General features: G+C 39.0%; 1 protein-coding gene across 4 annotated transcripts in view; it reads left to right on the top strand.

The window, feature by feature from the left end:
* WWC3 (WWC family member 3) overlaps positions 1-27,005 on the top strand; it is a 102,865-nt gene that overhangs the window by 72,719 nt on the left and 3,141 nt on the right. The window contains exons 10-22 of one of the 4 annotated variants that reach the window (XM_082043027.1): positions 1,661-1,750; positions 2,874-3,448; positions 9,626-9,746; positions 10,515-10,589; positions 11,588-11,674; positions 14,134-14,326; positions 18,246-18,413; positions 19,119-19,270; positions 21,285-21,444; positions 22,618-22,782; positions 24,097-24,189; positions 25,206-25,436; positions 26,140-26,267. In XM_082043027.1, the coding sequence (XP_081899153.1) occupies positions 1,661-1,750; positions 2,874-3,448; positions 9,626-9,746; positions 10,515-10,589; positions 11,588-11,674; positions 14,134-14,326; positions 18,246-18,413; positions 19,119-19,270; positions 21,285-21,444; positions 22,618-22,782; positions 24,097-24,189; positions 25,206-25,436; positions 26,140-26,267 (2,238 nt within the window). The remainder of the gene's footprint in view (positions 1-1,660; positions 1,751-2,873; positions 3,449-9,625; positions 9,747-10,514; positions 10,590-11,587; positions 11,675-14,133; positions 14,327-18,245; positions 18,414-19,118; positions 19,271-21,284; positions 21,445-22,617; positions 22,783-24,096; positions 24,190-25,205; positions 25,437-26,139; positions 26,268-27,005) is intronic. The other 3 variants (XM_082043024.1, XM_082043025.1, XM_082043026.1) reach the window with 3 other exon arrangements.

The raw sequence follows: 27,005 nt of genomic DNA on the forward strand, positions 1-27,005 counted from the left end.
CGGTGTTTTTTTTTAATGCTTTTTTTAAAGGTTGACTAGCAGCCTTAGTTGAAGGCATCTCTTGCCCTTTAGCGCTGGTACCTACCTTACAGCGTTGATGACTGCAGAGTGTAGGTTCCTAAGTTTGTTTTTTAAAGCAGACAGTGTGGATACCCCTTCTTTCCCCTGCAAGCTTTTGAATCAGTTAAGTTTCTTGCATCCACTTGTCGTTTTCTTTTGGTTCCTGCTTGCGGTGCCTGTATAAAGTACGTTTTCATAGGTGAGCTGCAACCTTCCCTGCACCACTTGGTTGACCTGGTCTGGCATCCATGCAAGCAGGAGAAAAGCTTCAGGGTTGCACGAGCTCAGCTGTGTGGCGTCTGCCCTAAGGGTATGATAAACGGAGCCCCCCCAGAGGGCAGTGGGGTTGCTGGAGCTCAGCACTACACCCCCTTGCCAGCATATGAATTTACGGAGTTGGAAGCCAAGAAGTTGAGAGATTTATGTTTTTACTGCTAACAAAGACATATTTTTTTCATATCTTAACCATCCAAAGTTTATTGAAACGAATGCTGCCATTTTGTTTTATAGAGAAGGACTCCCTTTTTGTTGATGTATTTTTTTTTTATCTTCCCCATCAACATGTTGGATTCTAACAGCTGTTGTTGCACTTGAGGAAGGTCTGAAGCACTCAAATTTGATCTCATGTCTCCAAACTGTCTGTCAGAATCCCAATTTCTAGCCAACTTGTGGAACATGGGGCTAGAATAGTAACTTTCTTGGACATAAAAATATACAACACAAAACAGATTACTGCTCAGATTTTATTTTGAAGTTCAGTGATTAGGCTTGGAAAAACAAACCACCAAGAATACTTATCATTCTGGATTCAGGAAAAGAATAAATGTGATATCAATAGATAAAATATGTTCTTAGAAGTTTTAATAATCTCAAAATACAGAATTTAAGATAGTCTATAGGTGTATGAGACTGACAGCGTTATAGGTACATTCCATTTGTGTTCTGGCAGTGGTACTGAGTAATTCAGCTGCTTGTTACTAGAACAGGCAAAAAGTAACTTGCGCTGAGAGGTTTTTGTCATAACTTAGTATTCAAAATGCTGTATCACCTGCTTCAATATAATATCCAAATGTACTTGAAACAGCTAGAATTAGAGCTTGAAGCTGAGTTTTATGGTTACTGCTTAACAGAAGTCCTCCAAAAATTTTATCTTTGAAATTTGACACTAATTAGCTTGGATAATAGGGCTATTTGGAATACTTTTTTCCTGACAAGGCGACAAATGTAGTAGCTCTCTCTATTTTACTGGCACAATCAGGCTGATGCAAGGGAAAAAATATCTTGTAGAGTCTGATGTTTTTACCTAGGACTTTTTATGACTTTGCTAATTGCTGTAATGTATTTTCAGCATCACGACTCTTACATTGCACTTCAGTTACTTTTCTTGTCTGGGAATTCTGCTGGAGTCTGTGTTCTTGCTGGAATTTCCATTGCTGCAAATGAGCTGTGTAAATTAAAACTTTTCATTTAACAGTGAAACTTCTTTTTGTGTTCCAAACTGCAGTGCCATGATATTTTTTCTGTACTTGGAAAGTCCCTAGCACTTCTTGAGCACTGCTGTAATGAAGAAAAATAGTAATATGTATCTGTTTAATTACAGGATACTGTTACAGGAAAAGAGAAATTGTTTGCTTATGCAACTAGAAGAAGCTACACGCTTAACCTCATATTTACACTCCCAGTTAAAAAGGTGAGTTATGTAAAACAAGCAGGTTTTGAAGTTTAACTGCAGCAGAGAATAATATTAATAATCTATAAAGTTCATCTTTAATATTTTTATGTATGTGTGCCAAGTAAATTTATTTTGTACTAAACTTATATAATTTGGTCTGTGGAATGTGATGATTTGTATGGAGTTTTATAGATCATATTAGTGATGGCTATTTAGAGTAGATTATTATCTGTATTCAGGAATTTTATATCTTACTTTCTGGAAATAAGATACATAAAACACATTGTAATATTACTACAGTTTTACTAATATGATGATAACATTCTTTTAAGTTCTGTGAGGTTTAATATTCTGATACCTTCTCCAAAGGAGTGATTTTTGATCCCTGGTGAGATGACAAAAATTTGCCGTTTAAATATGAGAATGTGCTAAGACCCACACAGAAGCCCAGAATGTTTTGCATATTCACACTCGCAGCTGCCTTTTCAGATGCAGCTCTTGGGGATTCCTCAGCTCAACACCACTCCAACATCAAAAGCTCAGTTCCTGCTGTTTCTCACTTCATCTCCCTCTGTCACTTATATTCTTCTCTCCCTAACTGTGTGAGAGTGCTAAAAGGAACTGGAATGGGATTCATCCTAAACTCTTTTTTATTTTGCACTGGAAAAACCTGTGAGGGTGAGGCTTACACAGCAGACTTTCCAAATCCCGTCTCACTTCCTCTCCCTGATATGTTTATGACCCGTCATTAACGTAAATTCAAGCTGGATCATGGTAATATACCCTTCCTGGCTTTACGTTGAGTGCACTGGTCCAAATCCTGTGCTGGCGTCCTTTCTGCCAAATTATGGCTACATACACATTGGAGGAAAGAGTAGGCTTGTTCTCTTGGACCCTTTGTCTCAGGCACGTGGTCCTCATTCGGTTGTCACTTGCACTGTTCCAGTCATGGTTGTGCTTGAGGCCAGGACAGGAGACAGGAGCTAGACCTTAAAATGCCAAATCATCTCTGTGCATCACTGTACTGAATACACGTAAAATTGCTTGTGTAACCTGGATTGACGTTTTTATGTCTGTGCCGGTGTTTCTGATTATATTTGAAAGGGCCTTTTTTTGTTTTCTCTTTCTTTCCCTGCTGCAGTCTGTCAGCTAGCACCCTCACAATGTCCTCTGGCAGCAGCAGGGGATCCCTGGCCTCCAGTCGAGGATCCTTGGCCTCCAGCAGAGGCTCTCTGAGCTCAGTCAGCTTTACTGACATCTATGGCCTTCCACAATACGACAAATCGGACGGCGTTACAGACTACGGGCAGCACTTACGCTTTGACATAATCCCCTTTGAGTCTCTCACGAAGGATGTGCCCTATGCTGATCCCATTGGACACTCTAATTTCAATAAGCAGCGGAGGTCTTTGGATACCCCGCAGTCTCTGGCGTCCCTGTCATCGCGGTCCTCCTTGTCATCATTGTCCCCTCCAAGCTCACCTCTGGACACCCCGTTTCTCTCTGCATCTCGAGATTCTCCTTTGGCTCAGATGTCAGAAGGTTTTGAGGAGATGGCAAGCATAGGAGCCCTGGAAATGCTCAGGGCTCAGACCACAGTGTTGGGTGACGATGATACACAAGGGATGAGCTCATCTCAGACGTCCACTTACCCTGTGGACAACGAAGGGCTGCGAGAAATGGGACCACAGCTGATGGCTGTCCAGACTGGTGGAGGTGAGTTTCTGGACGTTACTGTTTTCTCATATTATCGCAGAAAATGTCACACAAACCTAAATATACTAGTTTGTAAAGATGGTTCCTCAATTTTGCTGTTTCTGCTTCCATCAGTTAAAAATTACACCAAACAACCAAACAAAAACCTGCAAAACCTCAGGCTTTAGACTTAGGGCAAAGAGGTGAAATAGTAGAGAAATTCTTGTAAATCGATTTTAAAATAGTACTGAATTGGGTAGAAGAAAGGGAACGGAATATGGACTTTCTTTGGAGTGTAGCATGTCAAAGTATTTTGGTCTTGAATTGAGAATTAGTAAGAATGTGTGGTTTAGTAAGCCTGAGGCCCCTGTTTGTGCCCAGGTTGCCATTATTCTGATAACTTAAAGCCACACAAGCCGAGGGGAGACGGAAAAAAAATTTAAAAAACCCCAAATGAAAAACCAGGCGTGAGGTGATGCTGCTGGCTGTGCTTGAAGGCTGGCTGACTCCAGACTGAATTTGTACCTACCCCAGACCAGGTGTTCCTGTCCAAGTTCTGTGATGGAGCAGAAGCCCCAGCGGCACGGCAGTGTTGAGTGTGCATGGTGCACTGTGCTCAGCAGAGAGCTTTGTCAGGGAAGGAACATGTTTTGTTGGGGGCATGTGAGAAGTTAAGTGTCCACTTGAGTTGGTTGTCTCAGAGAACCTGCAATCTGTGATCGCAGAGGAGCAATATGTCCAGTTCTTTCATGATGGTCATAGAATCACAGAAGAGTGTGGGTTGGAAGGGACCTTCGAAGGTCATTTAGTCCACCCCCCACCCCGCAATGAGCAGGGACATCTTCAACTAGATGAGGTTGCTCAGAGCCCCGTCCAGCCTGGCCTGGAATGTCTCCAGGGATGGGGGCATCTACCGCCTCTCTGGGCATCCTGAGCTAGTGTTTCACCACCCTCAGTGTAAAAAATTTCTTCCCTGTGACTGAGCTGAATCTCCCCTCTTTATTTTAAAACCATTACTCCTGGTCCTATCACAAGAGGCTCTGCTAAAAAGTCTGTCCCCATCTTCTTATTTTTAAGTACCAAAAGGCTGCAACAAGGTCTCCTCAGAGGCTTCTCTTCTCCAGGCTGAGCAACCCAACCCCTCTCAGCCTCTCCTCCTAGCAGAGATACTGTTTTGTGTTGGCTTGTTTGTATTGCTAATAAAACCATACCAGTGGAGAAGGGCTTTTAGAGAATATTTTTAATATTAAGGATTGTAATTCCCGTTCCATTTCTAAATCCAGAATTCTTTGTTAGCAATTGCATAGAATGTGTCCTTCAGGACTTAAGACATCAAGTGTACTTTCAAATACAACCAGAAAATCTATTATGTTATCCTACCAAAATCTTATTTGTCAGCTGACAATGAGAAGGGCCATTGACAGTGTGTAAGGAAAAGGTTTCAGCTTTTTATTTTTAAAAGAAAATGTCACCACTGTGCTAAAAAGCCTGTATTGTTCAAACAACATTTGAGTGTAGACTTACCTATTTTCCTTAACACAGCGAGCACTGCCAGAAGATACTGATGTAGAATTTACATCTACTAGATGTAAACATTTCCAGTGCCTACATTGTGGCTTTCAGACCAAAATAAACAGAATTCCAGGCACTAGCATGTAAGCTTGTTCTTAAATTTGTGCCATGAAGAGGCTTCCTGAGGCTTTCTTTAAACCTCAGATCAGACCACAGCATGTCTTCACCCATTGTGTTAAATGAAACTGTGTTAGTAGTTCATTTATAGCTCGTATGTGTTTTCTAAAAGTGAAGGCTTGGTCTGAGGGCCTAGGGAGCAATAGGATGAGGGTCAAGTTCTTGCTTTGGCTTTTCTTTTCTCCCTTCTCTGCCATGTTTCTGCACAGTTCAGGTTTCTCTGAAAACCTCAGGCAGAACATACCTGTGCTACCTGCTGTTGCTGCTACAGTGTCCAGCTCCTAGTCCAGGGGTTCCAGCTTTTCTCTGTGTACAACAAGAGTGCCTTGTGTTGCTTTTTGAGGAAGAAGGTATGGTGAAAAGGTAGCCAGGCTGTCTTGATATTTTTCTTTTTATGTTTGAGTTTTAAAACAATTGCTCAAGAAAAATTTATCCTTTCTGATTTTTGCTGGAGTAATGACTGCCTTGAGTTCCACGCTCACTAGCTGGTGGATTTGCAATTGTAATGCAGTTGTCTGCAAGTAGCAGTTGGAAGCGTCAATGTAATTGTGGTTTTATACTATCTTCTTGAAGAATTTGATGGAGCATCAAGGTTCTGTATCATGCTTTGGAAACCCCCAGATGTCGTGGGCTTGGTTTTCCTTAAGGTACTACGTAGTGTGCTTTGCTGCTGCCACCCAATGGTGTGGTAGTGTAATGCGACATTGGAAAAGCCATGAGTATCAACTCAGACAAATCTTGTGCCTGTTCCTTCACTACACAAAATATGAGGTAATTTTTGCAAATTCCGGGGACCGGATGGTTTAACGCTAAGTAAACTGCACATACTTTGCACTGAAGCAGCACTTGAGCGAGTTCAAGGAGTTCTTCAGAAACTGCAGTTTTCATGTTCAGTTGCTGATCTACTGTTGTTTTTTTTTTTTTTTTTTGTTCTGCATCTGTTTCAGGGACATTCTATGAAGTGTCTTAGCACATGTGTCTGGAGGGGAATATGCATGAGAGGTTATATCTATCCTATTTATAAAGCTGGGAGTGGGAGGAAACATGTTAATAAAATATTGGGCTTTCGTATCTTTTTTCATATTCTTTTTTCTTCTCTGTCCTAAAAATAATCTTTTAAGTGCTAAGTTTCCTTTAATGCCTAAATAATACCTTGTTTGCAAAATATTGTCATAGATCTGAAGGATGATTTATTATTGTGTGCTTTTCATTTTGTCTTGTTTCTCATGCGGCACAACAGAGAAATTCAGTGTAAGTGAACCTGAAATTACTTATTGTGCTGGTTTTGCCTGTAATTCCCAGTGTGTTGTTCTGTGTGAAGTGTTGGTTTTTTTTGGTTTTGTTTTTCTTTTTTTGAGTTGCATGTGAAGAAACAGGAGATTTTGCTATGTTTGGTTTTGTTTGATATTGTGCTGTATCTGTTTAATCATTATGGCATACTTAATTCTTTGCTATATCAACTAAACAATATATTCATGGCTGTAGTTAAATTCCTGGAAAAAGTATTCTGCAAACTTCTGCTTTATTATATTATAGTAATGCCTGATAGGATCATGGTAGGTAAGGTCTGTTTGTGTGTCTGATTGAGTTTTTATGAGAGTGTCTGACTCTCTTATTAGTGCTTTTTGAGCTGGCGTGTGGTATTTGTAGTCTCCTAAGCTTCTGAAACATGACGTAGATTTATTTATGTTTTTTTTAGCTTGTGAAATCTTGGACACCAGAATTGCCTTTGAAGTTCACTTTTTCAACTAGTGACACCTGAGAATATTCTTTTAATCAGGACTGTTTTATGTTTATCAAGCTTTGGCACCCAGTAGTTCTGGAAATTCATATATATTCACTGATTTTTGTTATTTAAATATGAAAATGAAAGTTAATTGTCTATCTTGGAGACTTTATTTTTAAACAATTCTTTAGCTTCCAGTGTTGGAAGGTCTGTAACTTGTGCTAAATCTTGTTCTATTTAAGCCAAAATCTGATGTGTCTTTCTTCTTGACCAATTTTTTCCTCTCTCTCTGTCTTTTCTTATGTTTTTCATATTTTTTTTTTTTTTCTAGCTAAAGGCATGTTTTGGTGTTTGCATTTCTCCCAAATTCTCTGGGATTGTCCACATGTTATCAGATGCTTCCATGGCCTGCAGGCAGTGGGCAAGTCATTGAGAAGTTACAGCATTGTTGTAACATGTCAGTTTTTCATGACATTATATTGGTGCTTCGGATCAGTTTTTCCTTGCAGACAAATTGGGAACATGAACCTCCAAAGGAGAGAGCTCATGAGATCTTTCATCTCCCACATCTATACAAAGTGTTCACTTAGAAGGGTGAGCCAAAGGCTTATTTACAAAAAGAAATCTTCCTAGTGTAACTTGTTGAAATTAGTACAGAAACTATTGAAGCTGTTTTGTTAAGTTCATCCTTTTCCAGTGATGTGAATTTATTGGGATATTTTGATACTAGAAAATGTCCCTACAGGCTGCTAGTTTTGATTCTATGTAACTGCCTAGTGACAGCACTTATGGAGGTGGGCTCACTAAAGTTAAAGTTCTTAAAAACAGAACAAAATGAAACAGACCCACCACTTTATACAAGCCGTGCAAAAGAGCATGTGATTCAAACACATTTTCTTTGCTTTCTGTGAGCTAGCTAGAACTCTGTAATCATTTGCAGTGAGTTGCAAATGAGTTATACTGCGCCATGATGTGTGATGGACAGTAAACATGAGAGGATGTAATTTGAGGGCACCTTTCTCCAGGCACAAACAGAAATGCAGATTGGGATGTCCCTCGTCAGTAGATAAATTTGCTGCGTAGCTGAAGATGGTTAAATCCTTCATTGATTTTGGAGAGGAGCTCTGTAGGGCTACTTATGGATCCAAAAGGACAGAGAACTTTTTTGCAGTTTGGGACATTCTGGGCCAGAACCAGGGAATTTTATGTCCAAACAGGACCCTGTGATTTTTGGAACATCTTTTGGGATTTTGATCTGTTGGTGCCCTGATAAAAGGAATGTACTTTGGGCTACTGGATTCAGCGCATCCTGTTTGCCAGTCCTGCAGCAGATTAAAGCCAACCTTAGCCAGGTCGACAGCAGCAGCGTGGTTGTGTTAATTTGTGGGATTCTTAATCAAGCTTCAAGTCCTGATGTCTTGTCCTGGTGGTGCTTGGGCAGGAGGTGAGATGGGTCCACACAGGGGGTGGCTCACTTGTGTCTGTACCTGAGCTGGGCTCTGCAGGTGAAGCTCAGGCTGTGGGCTGGTGCTCTGCTGAAGGAAACGTACTGATTAGGTACCAGCATTTTATTTTTGGTGTCTTAAGATAACATGTAACAGAGATGCCTGAGCAAGTTGGTACTTGATTTGGGGTAAGGTATGTTTGATCCTTAGGGGCAGTAAGCAGTAAACATCAGCTGGCGCTTGCCTCCCATGTGATGTGCACTGTCCTGCTGTCACTCCAAATGCTGTCTGCTGAAACTGGGAATGCTTTTGTGCTGTCCAAGTTTCTGGGCATGGGCAGAATATTTTCCCCCCTTTTTGGAGTGGCACCGCTTTGCTGTTGGTTTTCTGCTTTGAGGACAGTCACTGAGCCTTAAGCAAAAGAGGGGAAAGTTGGCAAAAGTTCTTCACTGCACAGTGAAGAAACTGCACTCCACAGGTCTGTTCAATGGTTCCCTCTAGGATGCTAAAGAAAACTTCAAGTTAAGTGCTGTCATTGAAGTGTCGAAACTTTACCTATACAATTCTTGAGCATGACTATTTGTGCACTTACCTTAAAGGACTGGTAGCTCCTATACCTTATTGCCTCTGGTATATAAGATAATTTTTGTTGATATAACATGAAAATGATTGCAGAGTTGCTATTTATGGTGTTGCTGGTGATTTGTGGAAGGATGGAAGAGGGGGTTAGATATTGCTTCCTCCTCTCACAGTCAGTTTTCAGAGTCATTCACCAAGAATTTGAAAAAACAGTGGTCTGAATGAGTTGGAAGGTGCTGTTTCTTTTTGATAATGTCTCAGACTGTAAATGAAAGCTACCATTATGCAGTGGTATAAACAGTATGCGTTGAGACTTTATATTAGGAAACAAGTGAGAACAAAACCTCACATTGTGTTATCTGATAACGTCTTAAAGTAATTAGTCCCTGTGTTTGTTTTCAACCTATTGTGTATTCAGTAGGTAAATCTTAAAAGTTTAGGTTATCATGTGTACATATGTGGAATTAATGTAAGTCTTCTTCCAGGAGGGATTATTCTACCAGAAAAGCACTGTAATAACAACGCAGTTGGTTTATACTTAGTCTTGTAATAGAGAAATTAGCCACAAACTTCCTTCCTTAGTTCTCCCACAAAAAATCTCCTACTGATTGTATTCGAGGTTTTTAACTTTAAGTTAGATGAAAAAGCAATGAACTGCATTGATGCCAACTGTTCTGCTGCTAGTTTTGATACAATAAATGTTTCTTGTTTAAGAGATTGCCTTCAGCTGATGTTGTCTTTGCTTTTTCTCCCTGACAGCTGTGACTCTGCGAGGAGACAGCGGGAGAAGATCGGAGAGGAGAGCCAGGCGAGTTTCAGCATGTCTCTCAGATCATTCACTGGCTAGTGACAGTGGCGTGTTTGAAGCTTTAAGCAAAAGGTCAGGTGTACAAATGCATAGTAAGCTGGAAATATTCCTGTTCTACCACACAGTCCAAAAGAATTAATTATAATTTTCTAAATACACTTCCAAAATTGCTAATTCTTATGCAACCTAATACTCTTACATTGATGTTTTAAAGGAAAAGCTTTTTACATCCAGTTCCACTGTCATCTTCAAAAGTGCCAAGACCCTTTCGCTTTCTTGTCTCTTTAGCATTTTAACACCATATACTTTTTTTGTGAAATACAGTGTTTTCAGCTCATTAGTTTTATATCAGGAATTTTATTTCAACCATCTATAGCAATAAAATTATACAGAGTGTGACTTAGAATTCTAAGTAGCATATAATAAAAGTACAACTGCAAGAAAGAAATATATGAGCTGCTGAAAAATCTACAACTGTATAGGTTGACCTAGTGATGGAAGGATGGGTAAAGGTGTGTTATTTTATGTGATTGTTTTAACACAAACAGTAGCTGGGAAGAAGCTAAGATTTTCAGGATGCTAAAGAGAAATGAAAGACAGACTAAACAGTAAACTACAATGGATATCTTGAAAGAAGTATTCTAAAAACTAATTTTAAAAAATTGTGAATAACTATTTCTGCGTGTTTTTAAATAAATACCTCAATCTCTTCCGTATTACCAGTCCCTCCTAAATTATCAAACAATTGCTTATATCCATAATCACAAAATAAATGTTTATTTCATTATGTTTTGATAGATTAGGTCAGTATGTAGTTTACAGTACTTTCTGTTCCTGCAGGAATGAAGATCTGGAAGAGCCTGTTTATGGTGATGCTGCCAATAGTGAAGAACCACAAATACATGTTGGTTTTCTGTGAGTAGTCTTACTCTTCTTTCTCCCTGTCAACTCAGCAGGAATTGCTCACTAGTTTTCTTGGTTTGGGTTTATAACTTTTTAATAAACTTAACTGCAATGGATAGTTCTTAGAAGTTTCTGAACTGAAAGCCAAAGTTTAGTGGATGTACAGATTAGTCATCACATGCCACTTTCTGCTGGGGATGTGCCTTAACCACCGTTCATTCAGTCCCTTCAATAACAGCTGATAAAAAGGCCTTTGTTACTTCTTTCAGCAGCATTTTCATTGTCTAGGCCTTTAGTGAGTGCGTGGATATGAGGATACATCTCTGTGTGTGAGAGGAGCAGGATGACCTTAAGAAAGTCACAGGTGAAAAGACACAAAACAAAACCACATCTCCCAAATATGGCTTTGAAATCCTGTGCCTAGGGCATGCTGTTGTTGTTAGTGGAGCAGCGTGGGGAAGGGCAGATTATAGCAGTGCAAGGCAGGATGTCGTGTCATAACCCTCCAGAATCACCTCTGCCCCTTGGAAAACTAATTCCCAAGGTTGGGAGTTTTCAAATTTCAACCAGGTTTGTTAGTTCCATTTCAAAATTCATAGTGATGTGAAAGAGCGGGATTTTTTCAGACTGATTTGTCTGATGTAACTGATGTGTTACACATGCGTGAATGCACATGCACATATATTTGCGGTGTAACTGTTTAAACCAAGGAGTGGATTTTATAAAACCTGTTCACTATTAAGAGTCGCAGTAGGGACTGTTATTCTTTTCAAGTTGAAAAAATGTTTAATTCTCTTAGTTCTGTTAAATTTGTTCCTGTAGCTAATATTATCAATAATGTTCTGTTATCTGTGTGATACCTGTAATTGCTTTTGATTCGAACTGGTTTGAGAGTTTTGTTTAACAGCAAAAGGTGCTTTTACATTCTTAAAATCTTTGTAGTCTTTCATCTCTGTCTTTTAAGCAAAGTCTTGATGCTTGGTTACTAATACAGAAAATTTATTTTCCAGGCATGACAGTGGAAGCGAGTGTCTGTTAGTCCACGTATTACAGCTGAAGAACTTTACTAGTCTAGTTGTTAAGGAAAACTGCAAAATGTAAGCTTACATGTCACCCAAAGTCTGATAATTGCTTGTTGTGTGGCACAATCAAAATATCATAAATGTGTTTGCTTTCATGCAAAATGAAGCCATTTCTGGAGAAGATGTTATGTCTTAGCCTACATGAGTAAAGGGTTAATTTTGTGGACATAGGGTCCCTTTTTATAGAACCTCTGTCATAATGGTCAGCTAACGAGCATAGTCTTCTAATGATCCATGTTATTACATGTCCATTATGCACATGAAAGTTTGTTCAAAAGTATTGAAGTCATGCTTCTATCACCCCCCATGCCTTCTGGCTGTCTACAATATTTGCAGTATTTGAGAAATATTATTTTCTGTACAACTTCTCTACAGCTTATCTGTGATATATCCTAGAAGTAAGCTTACTATAATTTTCTCAGATTCCTACTGTCACATGTATAGTCATCAGTAAGAGAGATACCTTGCCCTTTAACTTAACCAAAAAAATATGAATAAACCAAAAGCTGGACATTTACAGGCTTTTGTGACCATGACAGCTCTCCTTGAAAGCCTGTGAAACACCTTTCAAAGATAATTTTAACACAACTGCTAGCTGAGAATCAATACAAACAAGTGAATTTTTTAAAGTTCTGGTGGCCTGTGCTGCTTTTTCAAATCCCATATTGCATTATATAGAACATTGCTTAGTTTATTCTAATAAATGTTTCTTCAATAATGGCCATGTTACCATGAAACACAGTCTCATCTAGTGATATGTATCTTAACATATTTTAAAGAAATGTGACCTGTGAAAATTATTGATCTCTATCTCTGGGAGAGGTTGTTTGAAAACTGTGTAAAATGGAGGTGTGATAATGTTGTAATGTAGAATAAGTTGTTCCATGGGAGCTGTTAAATTGACATGCATATCACTGAGTTGATCTTTGTTGAGAATGCTTGATCTTGCTAACCCTGCAAACCTCTAGTGGAAATTCTTCATATCGGTGGGTGCATCAGTGTCAGTCTTTTGCTTTGTTTTCAGTGTTAGTGCAAGGACATGCCGTAGGGAAAAAAAATGTGAGTATCGAGTAGTATTCAGCCATATTGCCTTGTGATTAGAAAAAGAAGCGTTGTCTAGAGAAAGTCAAGTAAACTCAACAAGGTAAAAAAAGTCTCCAGAGGGTTTGTTGGACATTGGTGTCAAGGCAATCAGGTGTCGTAAGCAGCACCCAAAAAAGCACATTTGTTCCCCATCCTTCTCTGTTAACCATTTGTGCTGGAATCAATCAGTTACATGGCTACAGGGTAAATCAGTTGGTTTGGTCGAAAAAGGAAGTTTATCTTGCTAAAACCAGAAGAAGCTTTTAGCCAGTTTGATGTATACGTTCATTGAATCAGAGTTACTGGGGACAGCGGTGGTGAACTTACCTGTGGTAGCTGATGAAGGGAAGGGTTGGATCACTCTCTTCACAGCACGTAAAGCTGTTGAGCCATCTGACGCTCCATACGGCAATGCTGCAGTTCCACTGTGATGAGCTCTTCCAGGTGTCCTCTAACCATTTATTTGCCTGTCAGTGTCAGCCCTTCTCTGGTGGTGGCATAAGAGTTCATGCAGCTGTGTAGTCAACTACATTGAGCCTCTGAGATGGATTTTTCTAATCCTTAAGCCTTATTTTTGCTGGGTTAGCTTTTTGACCTAGGTAAGTTTTCTAGTCTGGTTCACAGCACGGTTGCATGAAGCTGTTGACTGGCACAAGGGAAAGTATTGGCAAGAAATAGGATGTTGCAGGGTCTGGGCAAGCGGTCAGGACAGAGAGTACACAGAGACACTTCTCTAAGTAGCTCTGCTGCCTTCCATCAGGTTAAAATGGTCATGGATTTTGATTTTGGTGTGGAGTCTCAAATGAGATGGTACCAAATATTTAAATTAGTGTTTTAAGATGGCAGGTGGATGCAATGACGGTAGGTTTCTTTTGCTGTCCTTTTGTGCTGAGTTTTTTAAGGGGGTTGGGGGGAAAAAGCCATGATCAGTGGGTGGAAGGAAGAAATGGCTCAATGACACGGGGCAGTTCAATCACCTAAACATAGGCATGTTTCCATTTGAAATATCACAGTATAGCACCTGGCCTTCAGCTGCTGCTGCTCGGGCAGGCTGTAGCTCTCCCATAGATACTGTATCATATTTGCTAGCTCCATGTAGATGCCTCAGATAGCTCAGGGCATCTCAATTCCAAACTCCATTGGTGACTCTGCTTAAGCACTAAGTTTAAAAAAAAAAATCAAATCAGTTGTAGTTAGAAAAAGATGGGTTTCCAAATTAGCTTTGCAGTTCTTCAGTGTTAAGAACACAAAGTAAATTCCTGTAACAAAGAGGTACCAAAGCAGCAGCTTCGTAGAAGTTACACTGATGTTTTTGCTTTGCTTGATTTTGAGAAATGCGAAATAGCTTGCTTTGTCTCAGCTGTGCTATTTGTCTGTTTTGCTGTTCCCAGTCATGTGAGAGTTTATTTGCCACCGCTTGAGTCAGGCACACCAACCACTTACTGCTCTAGAGCTTTGGAATTCCAAACTCCATTAATATTTAACGAAGTTTTCCGAATCCCCGTGCATTCAAGTGTTTTGAAATTAAAATCACTACAGCTGTATATCTGTTCAGTTGATCATCAGCAACAAGAAGAACTATTGGTAAGTGGTCATTTTTTTAAAAAGCCATGTGATAGCGGAAACTACGGTTACTTGAGGAATGATTTTTAAGATTAAAAAGAGAAAGTGAAGACTTTATTTTTCCATAAGAAGTACTGATAGAGTTACACGTTAATGTCTCTGTCCACATACACAAGTATGGTTCTGTTAATAAAAAAGGTGGGGTTTTTAAAAAGTTGAAATATGTGCATTTTAGGTTACATAAAGTCTTGGAAATAATTAGCAAAATTAGCAGAGGTTGAGAATTAGAGCATTTTAGGCAGTGTTGAAAGTAATGTTATTTGTACTACTATTTGAATATTACATTGCAGAGGCATGTTGAAAACTGATATAAGGTTTACATTAATTACTATGGCATTTAGTAGATAAAGAGTTAATTTTTTGTTTATTAAATGCTTTTTGCGCAAATGTCTGCTTTGGGGAAAGCTGAAGAATCTACCGTTGCTAATTTTTGGTGTAAGAGGGGAAGCATTGTGTAAAACAGAAGAAAGAAAAAAAAAAAATCCCTGAAGAGTTCATCTGACAGCTTTTAAACTACAGTGTGGTCAAGACTTCTGTTTCTGCATGGCGCTGTAACATGTGCATGGTGAATCAGTATCATTAAAATATACCAAATACAACCCCCTTATTTCTATGTAACAGTGATGGAAGAAAACTATTGTTATCTCGATCTTAACGTTGTCCAGGATTATAGTGATCCTGGCTGGTTTCAGTTACATCAGTCTTTTATGTTAAACTGATGGAGAAATCTGATGTAGATGCATTCAAAGAAATGTAGCCATTGTTTAGATAGGTTACATGTGTTAACTTTAGATGTGTTAAATGTTAACTTCATTTAGCTGTTGTCAAATATAAATAAGCTTAAATAAATCTGCCTTGGGGCTGATGCCCTTGCTGTTTTGAAGTGATTGGGCTGGCATTTCAGTGAGGGGTTTGAATGGGTTAGTGACATTTTTCTTTGAGCGTGCCAAAGTATTTAAGAGGTACGGGTATCTCACTGTTGTGCTGGACTATGGATAAGAGGTGTTCATGTGAGCAAGTCTGGTGAAGAATGCATGTTTTTTAGTCCACATTTAAAACTAGGTAGCGGTCTTAATGTTGACAGGAGTGGACCCAAGGTCTTGTCTGCCACAGTAAGTTTTGTCATTTTTGCACTTGAACATGAAGAAAAAGAAAGCATCTCAAGAGCAGGCTGGATATATTGGTGTAAAATGCTTTACACTGAAATGACTATTTAGCTTCCCAGAAGAATAGGCTGTTTCAGTGTAAAGCATCTTTATATTCACACAAGTGCATGTAAGTTTAGGGTGCTTTTATTTTAACTGCTACTAATGAATTTGCAACAAAGGGACAGGTCTTCAGGTTATGTTGGTAGGAATATTTTTCACTTTCATAGTCTTATTGTAGTTTGACAGGAATATCTTTGTCTACAGTAGCTGGTAACATACTTTAGGGTAAGTTAACAGTACTACTCAAAAAGAGAGAGAAACAATGCCATAGTTTCTGTCACAGTTTCTTAAGGCAGGTGCATTAAAGTACACATTTAAACATTATGATTGTTGCCATCTTTTTCTGTAAATTGAAAATGACTTCTCAATTTGAGAAAATGCTTATTTGCTACTTTTCTTTGGAGCTACCTGTGATGGCCTCTACTATAGTCTTTCAAAATCTCTTCCAGTGAGATTACAGTTTTTTCCATCTATTTAAGCATCCATATATTTCTGAAGTTCTTGGTGACTGCTTTCTTTTCGATTAGGTTGTGTCAGTTTAGTGTTTTCCTAAATGTAGAAGCCAGGCTGGTGTTTATGCTAAGTTACACAAATATTTGTACATAACAGGGAATGAAGAAATAAAAAAAAGGAGGGGAAGAAAGAAATGTTCTGGCAAGTAGTTCTAAACTTCATTTATAAAGAGAAGTAAATCTGCTAAAGTTGTGGGATGGTCTTTCCACTCCCTCAACCTTTTACTCATTTGCCCTGCCTTGCTGAAGGATCTTTTTCTGCTTTCTGAAACTATGCTTCTTTAAATCGGTTTATTTCTTCCCTGGTGGCCCCATCAATGTTGAGACAAGGGGGTTTTTATTTTCTATGAGTAGCATATATGGCTCAAATTAAAACATCAAAGAAATGCGATTGCCTTTCTTACAGTCACATGACGTTGCTGTTTCACTCCCAGTTTCTGATCTGTTGCAGCCCTGACCAACCAATTATTCCCTGTGTCTTAATTTATTTGCATTATTCTTCTTGAGTGTAAACATTTGTTTTTTTGCATTTCATGGTTTTATTTCAGAACATCCATCCCATTTTTTAACATCATTTTAAGTTTTGATCCTTTTCTCATACATTTTAAAATCCCTCTGCTTCACAACACTGGGAGATACATAAATGCTTTCAATGTTCTGCCATCCAAGTTGTTAACAGATGCATCGGAGCAGCCCACTAGCAGACCTACCTTGGTCCTGTCAGTACTGAGAATTATTAATTGCATTTGATGGTGATTTCCTAGCCAGTTAGCCAATTCGTGTCTTTGGGCTGCCTTCTTAGCTGCTTCATACGTCTTAAGAGTCACCATATGTTTTTTCCAATATTGGTGATTGGAAAACAGCTTTCCTCTCTAACCCTGAAACCAAACCCAGCATGCCTTAAACATTTTCCAACTCTGATGCAAAAGTGTGATTTTTCGATACATGTTTCTCATTGTGTCAGAACAAGTGTAGCAGATAATTAGAAGACATTTCTGTTTCATATGTGAAAGAAAAGGCATATCTGTTTGTAGCATTCAGTATAATGACCTAAAATGACTGTCTCAGTAACATGTTGTATCCTGATATGACATTCTTTTGTTAGTCTCAATAACTTTCTCCATCAGCTTTTGTACACCTGTTCAAACAGAGCCCCAGGGAACATTCATCTTGGAAAAACAATAAATTTATTTTTTTCTTTAACTATTATTTTCTAATTAACTCTTTCTTTACCTGCTTAAAGTTGAATACAGTTTCTATGTTTCCTACTGCCTTTCCATGTTTGTGAGAGATGAACACAATTTTTACATGATTTTTCCAGTGGCATAATAAAAACAGTCTTAGCAGGTCCACGAGCGTAAAAATTAACAGGTTGTAGAGATAGCTGGATAAAGCCAAAACCAGTAACAGGCTAGCTGTTATAAAGTCATTGCTAGGTCCAGTATGTGAACTGATTTGAAACGTCTGGTTTTGGTTTAGGTCAACACCACTCAGAAATCTCTTACATGAGCACTGTCTGATGGAGTAGGGCTACTTTAAAGCTGGGAAGACTTTCAGTGGGAAGCCTCCATTAAACCTACTTTCACCTGAATCTGGGAGATGTAAAGATGGCTTGGAAAGTGGAAAAATGGCTTTATGGCCCATTTGACTGATGTATATTATAAACAGGCAGAAAAAAAAAAGAATTGGTTTACACAACATTTTTTTCCCCTGTGGAAGATGCCTCTGAGGATCAGAGAACAGAAGGGTATCCCAGAATATAGTTCTCTCAAATGGAAGCAGGTTAAAGCAATATTGTTAAAGTAATAATAATTTAAGCAAATGTAGAAATTGAATATGTCATTGAGAGCATTTACTGAACATAATATTAAAAGCTGACATCTGTAACTATCATATCTACATCAGTCATGGAAATTTTTTTTTCAACTTAAAAAAATTTAATATCAACTATGACTCTTCTGGGTAGTGAGCAAGAGGCAAGAAATTCAGTACCTTAAATGTCATAACGCAACAGAGCAAAACTGTCTCTTCTTAAGATACGCTATTAGTACTTTATAAAGTAGTGGTGTTTTTTGCATTATAAGTAAAATACTCTTTAAATGAGAATATGTCTGTTCTGCAGTGTATTATATTGTGGTCTATGCTTTTTGCTGTTTACAGGGCATTGCGCAGATAAACCTGACTGACGCAGAGAGTTTGGGTGAGATGCAGCTTCACTGGTATTCGGTTCAGATCTTCACGGGTTCAGATCCCCAGAGAGCAAAGAACAAAAACCAATGTGAAGAAAGTGTTCCCCGGTCTTCTGGAAATGTAACTACAGTTAAAACAGTATGGCTCTGAAAAAGTGATTTGTTTACTTTATTTGGCTTGCTGTGCTGGGTGGTTGGTGGTGGTCTTATCTCAGGTTCAGTTTGTTTTTGAGGTGCACAGAAGGCAATACCTTAATTTAGCTCTTCTGGCAAAAGCTGGATTTTAAAAGAGTAATTAAAAGCTAGATTGTGTCTGGACAGGGACTTGAAATAGTTCTCTCTCTATATTGTATGCACACTTCCAGTTCAACTAACAAAAACTCATTTAAAATTTCTGCCATTGCACTTCAAGAGATTGTCAAGGAAGGTTGTACAATTTCTATGCTTGGAGGTATTTTGGCCCTTGACTGGGCCTTGAGCAACCTGATGTGGCTATGAAGCTGTCCCTGTTTTGGGCAGGACATGGGACTAGGTGACCTCCAGAGGTCTCTTCTCACCTAACTTGCTGGATGATGCTCCACAGTGAGGTAAAGCCTGCCCAGTTTCTGTGAGAAGTTGCGTTAGTGGAACACTGTGTACTTTTTCGTCACTAAGATTCAGGACAGATGTTTTGAGTGGGTTTGTTTTGTTTGTTTATTTGTGGTTTTTTGTTTTTTTTTTTTTTCCCCTGTTGTTGTTGGTTTTGGTTTTTTTGGGGGAACATATTTTGTTTTCTTTGAGTAGTATACATTAAATGTGATAGCTTGTTTGAATGGTTTTATCTGAGATCTAGTTTACCTTTCAGGATGCGGTGACAGCCCTGTTAGCAAGGACCACCGCCCAGCTGGAGGCTGTTGAGAGAGAGCTGGCAGAAGAGCGGGTGAAACTGGAGTACACAGAGGAGGAAATCCTGGAGTTGGAAAGAAAGGAAGATCAAGCAGAAGCCATATCAGAAAGGTACAAATAGTAGTTTAAATACCTGATCAAACAGCCAAGTGCTATTTAAACTATGGGTATAGTCTGAAATGCAGCAGGAGAAACACCAGGTTCTTATTCCAAGATCTATTCCCTGTTTGTGTTATGAGTATCAAATTATGTTAGTATATGGTGACGTGCAAACAGGAGCAAACCTTATTTGAATAGCTGGGTGAGTTTAGAGGACTTGGAATTTGGGGAGTGGGAAGATATTCTGTCAGTCGTGCTTGACCAACCTCATAGCCTTTTATGAGGATATAACAAGGTGATTAGATGACGGCAGAACAGTAGATGTGGTCTGCCTTGGCTTCAGTAAAGCATTTGACACAGTCTCCCACAGCATCCTCACAGCTAAACTGAGGGAGTGCGGACTGGATGATCGGGTAGTGAGGTAGACTGCGAACTGGCTGAAGGGAAGAAGCCAGAGAGTTGTGGTCAATGGGGCAGAGTCTAGCTGGAGGCCTGTATCTAGTGAAGTGCCTCAAGGGTTGGTTCTGGGACCAGTACTATTCAATATATTCATCAATGACTTGGACGAGGGAATAGAGTGCACTGTCAGCAAGTTTGCTGATGACACCAAGCTGGGAGGAGTGGCTGACACGCCAGAAGGCTGTGCTGCCATCCAGCGAGACCTGGACAGGCTGGAGAGTTGGGTGGCGAAAACATTAATGAAATGTAACAAGGGCAAGTGTAGAGTCTTGCATCTGGGTAGGAACAACCCCAGGTTCCAGTATAGGCTGGGAAACAACCTGTTGGAGAGCAGTGTAGGGTAAAGTGACCTGGGGGTCCTGGTGGACAGCAGGATGACCATGAGCCAGCACTGTGCCCTTGTGGCCAGGAAGGCCAATGGCATCCTGGGGTGTATTAGAAAGGGGGGTGGTTAGGAGGTCAAGAGAGGTTCTCCTTCCCCTCTACTCCACCCTGGTGAGACCCTGTCTGGAATATTGTGTCCAGTTCTGGGCCCCTCAGTTCAAGAAGGACAGGGTACTGCTGGAGAGAGTCCAGTGTAGGGCAACCCAGATGATTAAGGGAGTGGAGCACCTCCCTTATGAGGAAAGGCTGAGGGAGCTGGGTCTCTTTAGTTTGGAGAAGAGGAGACTTGAGGGGTGGCCTTATTAATATTTATAAATATACAAAGGCTAAGTGTCACGAGGATGCAGCCAGGCTCTTCTCGGTGACAACCAATGGCAGGACAAGGGGTAATGGGTTTAAACTGGAACATAAGAGGTTCCACTTAACTTTTAGAAGAAACTTCTTCTCAGTGAGGGTGACAGAGCACTGGAACAGGTTGCCCGGGGGGGTTGTGGAGTCTCCTTCTCTGGAGACATTCAAAACCCGCCTGGACACATTCCTGTGTAGCCTCATCTAGGTGTTGCTGCTCTGACAGGGGCATTGGACTAGATGATCTTTCGAGGTCCCTTCCAATCCCTGACATTCTGTGATTCTGTGATCAGAAACTTTGCTGGGGAGGCAACTGTGATGGGTTTGCAATGGCACTGTACTAAAAAAAAAATTGTTGTGACATGAGAAAATGTCAAAGAAAGAAATGCATTGCAATGCTTATGGAGTGAACATGCAGCACAGCTCTTACTGTTTCAGGGTTAACTAGATGCTATTTCATAATGAATAATACTCCCAGTTTGTTATGTGAGTTGTGTTTTTCTTTTTGTTATTGTTTTGGTAGTATTGCTATAAAGACCAGAACATGAGCTTTAAGAAAATTAGGGAAGGTGATTTTTTTTAAATTTTATTTTTATTTTTTATTTTATTTTATTATTTTTTTGACATGAAGTGTATTTGCTTGTCTGTGCATTTGCAGAAATGCAAGTGGGATATATCATGCCTTTCAACATTCTGTATTTTTATTGGAGAAGTAGTACTCTAAAATGATAAATTGACCTGGGTAATGAAATACATAAATGTGATGCATAGTTGCATGTGGTTTTTGTTTTGTTTTTTTAATACCTACAAAATTCTTGTGATATTCTGATTTCAGGAGTTGGCAAGCAGAATCTGTTGACAGTGGCTGCAGTAACTGCACCCAGACCAGCCCTCCTTATCCAGAGCCGTTTTGTGGGGATGCGTTAGCAGGACATGTATTCGCAGCTCCAGCCGGCCAGTACAGCTCTGGGAACGTGCAGCCTCCACCACTAAAGGTAACAAGTGAGAGAAGACACTGCAGCATGGGAACTGCCACCCTGCCTGGTACACATCGAGTGTGTTACTGAGGCCTGTTGGGTCTGAGTCGGAGTTGATCAGGAGAGAAGATAATCAGAGGTTACAGTAACAACTTTGTATGAGCACCACCTTCATGACAGCATGTGCCTTTTGAGTTTTTAAAAATGCCTTCTGTAGGGCTGTTTTTTTTTGTTTGCTTTCTATTTATTTCTGGACAGAATTAGTTTTTTTTTATCAAAAGGCAAGCTACTTTTATTGTGGCCTTTATCTAATGTGTAAGTATGTACTTGTATCAGTTTTTGTGTTGACCCAAAATTGTAACAGAAAAGATCATGATAAAATTCCAGTGCTCTTAGAAGTAAGAATTTTTGAAGGAATTGCAAAGAAAGAAGCTTAAAGTGTTAAGACTTGCATTGCTGTTTCAGTGTTACAATAAATACAGCTCAAACATTCAGAACAATTGTGCTGAAACTGACGTATTTAAAATCTTCTGTATTCAAGATATGAGACATTGAAAATAATCCTGAACAAATCAAAATCAGAACAATTCCATTGAAGCAGAGGAGCGCAGACTGCTTGTGTTGTCTTTAGGGAAGGTAACACCTCCTGTTGGGGAGTGAGTGATCTTCAAGTTTGGAAGCTTTGCTAGAGCAGCATATTTTCTGTATTTCCAAATATTTGAGTGTTCTTGTATAATTGTTTCATCAGTGTTTCACTTCCATTTTGTTGAGTTTCTTCTCTTCATTTGACTCCTTCCAGCTTTAAAGTGGCTGCTTCAGAGTCACCTTGCTTGTTGACAGGTGACACAGTTTTCTTCTGTTGAGGCTGGAGATCGGGTGGTAGCTTGGTTAATGCCCAATTGCCAATGCTGAATGCAGTCTTTGTGCTCTGCTGCTATGATTCATGTTATAACATAATTCTTACTGTTCCAGAGAACACTTCTGAAAGGTAATCTTATGATTTCAAATGACCTAGTTTTAAAACTTTAAAAAATGAGGTGATTCATCCTCTGTTCTCAGTGCTCATTAAAACTTAAACAATTTGCCCCGACAGCTAGGTTCACTTCTGATATTGTTTGAATGTCTGATTGTTTCTGGTAAGAGAGAGAAAATAAGGAAAAAATAAAAATTTTTCCTTCATTGAAATTTTAGGTGGATAAGGAAACTAACACTGAGGATCTATTTCCTGAAGAAGTTGCTATTCTTCCAAAAGAGAGAACTAGCCGCCGGCCACGGGGTTCTGCTTTTGTTCGCAGTAGCACTATTGTTCGTTCCCAGACCTTCTCGCCTGGAGCACGAAGTCAATATGTTTGCAGAGTGAGTAAGGTTTAAAGAGAAGGGAAGGGAGGGGCCCCCACACAAGAATTTTGTACGTTTTTGATCATTTTTTCTGAAGACTTTATTGCATTTTTAAGAAACATACACCACCTTTTAATACTAATGAACAATCTGTCATTGAATTTAAACAGTGCAGTGGGGAAGAGGTCCCCTGATTCTTTTTGTTTTTAGGAGTTTAAACCTGAATTTATTTCATTTAAAATTTAAGAATCTACAATAAATTAGATATTAAGCGCTCTTTCCTGGCAGCCTTAGAAGTTAGGCTAGGGTGATTGATTTTGCAGAGGTACAGCACTGTCTAATGAGGCATATAAATAGCTTAAAAGCCAAGTTTAACTTTCAGGTACTTAAAGTTTGGGAAAGGGGACTGAGTGCATAATGTTATGTTTATTGCATAAATATTCTCAGGACTCTGGTTGCTGTCAAGCGTGTAAGTTGTAGGATGCCCATTACAGTGGAACCTGGGATTCCTGGGTGCACTGGTGCAAATAACTGAGGATTGGCATAACAGTGCTCAAGTGCATGTGAGGCGGCTGCCCTGCTCAGCACCAAAAGGCTTATAAGCAGTTGGCTGACGCTATTGCAGATCTATATGTCGGTATTGATTTTGCAATATTGGTAGAACAAGCGTAGCTTTAATTGTACTTTTTCATAAGCTTGGCTTTGAAAATGCAGTGATGATTTTTTAAACTTTTATGGTTTTTCCTAAACCAAGGATCTTTTGGTTTTTGCTCTTATTTACGTTGCATGCAATACGTCTGTGGGCCAACTTGAATTCTTCAGTTTGATTTCTAGATTCCATATCTGTTTATGTTGCAGGGAACGTGAGTAAAACATGCTCACACACCAAAACCAAGATAGTGCAAAAAGGAAGAGATGGTTAAACACCCTCACTTCATCTGTGTTTACTTAAAATCAGAGGGGGACAAAAAGGGGGAGAATGTATTGCTTGTGCCCATGACAGTAAATGGTTAAGGAAGAAATATTATTGCCTTTAGCTTCCCCCTCCCCCTTTTTAGGTTGCGTTGTCTTGAATATTTAGTAGAATGCTTGATGAAATTTAGCTGTAAAACGTTGATAATTTTGAAGCTTTCTTAAGTTATTGTATCTCTACAGTGTGAGTACTACTATATACAAATCTTTATAAATAACTAAAGCTGAAAAAAATCAGTTGCTTAAGACAGTTTCGGTACAGTTTTAAAAATGAATCTGAAGAGCAAAAGAAAAAATCCAGATTTCTTAATGTAGAAGACTGTGTAAGCAACGTGTATTTTCAATATCTTTTCTGATCAGCTGTATCGCAGTGACAGTGACAGTTCAACTCTGCCAAGGAAGTCACCTTTTGTCCGGAATACATTGGAGAGGCGTACTCTACGGTATAAACAGGTATTCCTATGAAACCGATTTTTACTTTTCACTAAGTTGCTAGGACACTTGTACTTTTATTCTTAAGCTTTAGATGTCTACACATACATTCTCATGTTTTTAGGAAATGTATGAGGCTTCTGTAATGTATTGGGGGTAGTGGATGTGGTGTGTACATGTTTTAGGTGTGGTTGGGGTTTTTTTCAGCTAAAAGGTAGATATAAAGAAGTGAAATATAGTTGTGAAGAATTATTTAGGAGAAAAAATAGCATAGCAGACAAAAGTTAGTTTAATGGGGACTGAATTTGTATTGATTTAGATGTAGACTTTGTTAAGTCTTTAAAATCTAGTTTATGATTCAGGGTGCAGGCCCGGAGAAGTGTGTGTGAATGTAGCAGTGAAGCGTCCAGCTCCCTCCTATGCAGCCTAGAGCAATGTAGTGTTTGAGGCCCAAATACTCGGGAATTAATAGGTTATAAACTCTCCTTTCACTCTTGTGCCACCTCACAGAACAGGTGGGCAGAGAAGGGCAGATAAGGCATTTAATGTCGTGTGTATAAATGGCTTATGGTTTAACCTGGTCAGCAGGAGTTAATCTATTGCTAGTGTCGGCAAGTAGAGACCCACACATCCCATTTTGAATCAGAATGTATCTTAAAACCAATATCGAATAAAAATCCTTTAAGGGGAATATTACTCGGTACAGTATTTTCTGATGTCGTGACTCAGGTATGAGTTTTTCATATTGCATCCTTTTATTATCAGCATAATATGAAAGTTTAGTCTGTAAACTTGAATTAGTTTTTATAAGCCAAAAGGAGACTGTAAAAGGAGGCAGTAGAAAGCATTAATTTAAAAAGTTGATATATGGTACAGAAAGCTAGTTAGCCTTTCACTGTGGGATGATAAGTAATCTCTCCAAAACTTTGTGTGTAAATTAAGTATGGAAAAGATATGCTCTATATAGCTAAAAACTGGCCAATGTATCATGTCAAGAGTAATATATTGTGTGTTTTACTTGAATCCAAATAACTCAGCAGTCCTGCAGATCGCCTTTGGCTGAGCTTATGGCGAGGACGTCCTTAGACCTGGAGCTGGATCTCCAGGCATCCAGAACTAGACAGAGACAGCTGAACGAGGAGATATGTGTTTTAAGGGAGCTGAGACAGCGTCTGGAAGATGCCCAACTCCGAGGGCAGACAGATCTACCCCACTGGGTCCTTCGAGATGAGCGATTCCGGAACCTGTTGAAGGAAGCAGAGAGGCAGGTATGGGAACAGGAGACAAGCGATCAACATGTTCAGAAACTTCTGGTTTCAAAATTTATTGATTGTGACAAGATGTCTAAAGAGCTGTTTTTACAAAACTTCAAACAATTGAATGTTTCTTCAATATTCTTGAAGTTAGCGCAATAGAAATGATTGGATTATTACCAAACTCTATTTATTTGAAGACAATTAATGGAGAATGGCACTATTTGCCAGTAGCACTTTTTTGTTTTGGTTTGGTTTTTTAGTAGATATTTATTGTTGGAACTTTAATTCCCTTACTTCTGATCTTTGAAAGAAATTTTGCTGATTGGATATTTCATTTTTACAAGTGTTCTGATTTTTCCTTTTCTTGGAAAAAAGAAGTTATAGGCAAAAAGTGGGAAAAACTGCGTAACAAACAAAATTGCCATTGGATTATTGGAAATGAAGAGTGAGCCTAAATTTATTTTAAGGTCTTGTTTGACAGATCTGTTTGCAGTGAATTTCATGAATTTAGTACATATCTGTCTAGAGTTCATTATGAAATGAAACAATACTGTGTTTTGAATTTATAGTTCTTAGATGATCAACTATTTCAGACAGTGTACTTCTGTGCTTTTACTGTGATGAGTGGAAAAAAAAAAATCATTATTTTAACCTAGGTATTCTTGTGTTTTATTTATGCACATGACCATTTAAAGCAGGATATTCTTGTTTTCAGACCAGACAGACCAAATTTGAACATCACCAAGAGCAAGCAGCTGAAAAGATGCTAAAGAAAGCATCAAAAGAAATATACCAGTTGCGTGGGCAAAATCAGAAGGAGCCTATTCAGGTGCAGACTTTTAGGTAAGTGGTTCACTAGAGAAGTTAAAGCTCTCTAAAGCACTTAGCTTAAATTCTGTGTGTCTTCTGCATAGCCAGTGATTTTTAACTGTATCTTGAGATTTGGATACATGAGTTTCCTTTGCTTTATTTGTAGTGCAGAGAGCCAAAACTAAGGTAAAATTGCAGTCTTACAATTCTAAAACATGTGAAATAAAAAAAAAAAGTAGTCTTCAAGCATACACATAGCTTAGATGATTCTTTCAACTTAGCCTACTTACTATTAAGTTCACATGATTTGTCAGTTCTTCGATGCAAGCCTGTGGGCATAAATAGTTCGTTTAATGTAATACATACGCATTACTAGTAACACTCTCTCACTAAAAATTACTCAGTAACATTCCAGTTTTCCTTCATTAAGCCTTTGCTTTGGACTACTTTCCCAGTTTCAGCTGCATTCACATGGTATGTGTCCTCTCTTAGCTTCAGATTTTTTTCTGACACTTGATTTTGTGTACAAGTGGCATTGATAAAGAATGTGCATTTCACAGGAAGGCTTTATTACTTTAGTGTTACATCTTTTTAAAATTTTTATTAAGAGAGTAACATTAGGAGTAAGAGAATGTTAGTGCAACGTAGCTGTGGAGGACAGCTCAGCTACCATGTTATGTTATACTATTTCATCCGGTATTTAGATTTTTAGAACTTTTTTACAGGCAATACTTAAGTGAAATAGAAAAGCTGTCCTGGGAAGGAAGTAAG

This window comes from Streptopelia decaocto, assembly GCF_964273445.1.
Source record: "Streptopelia decaocto genome assembly, chromosome: 1".
Classification (NCBI taxonomy): Eukaryota; Metazoa; Chordata; class Aves; order Columbiformes; family Columbidae; genus Streptopelia; species Streptopelia decaocto.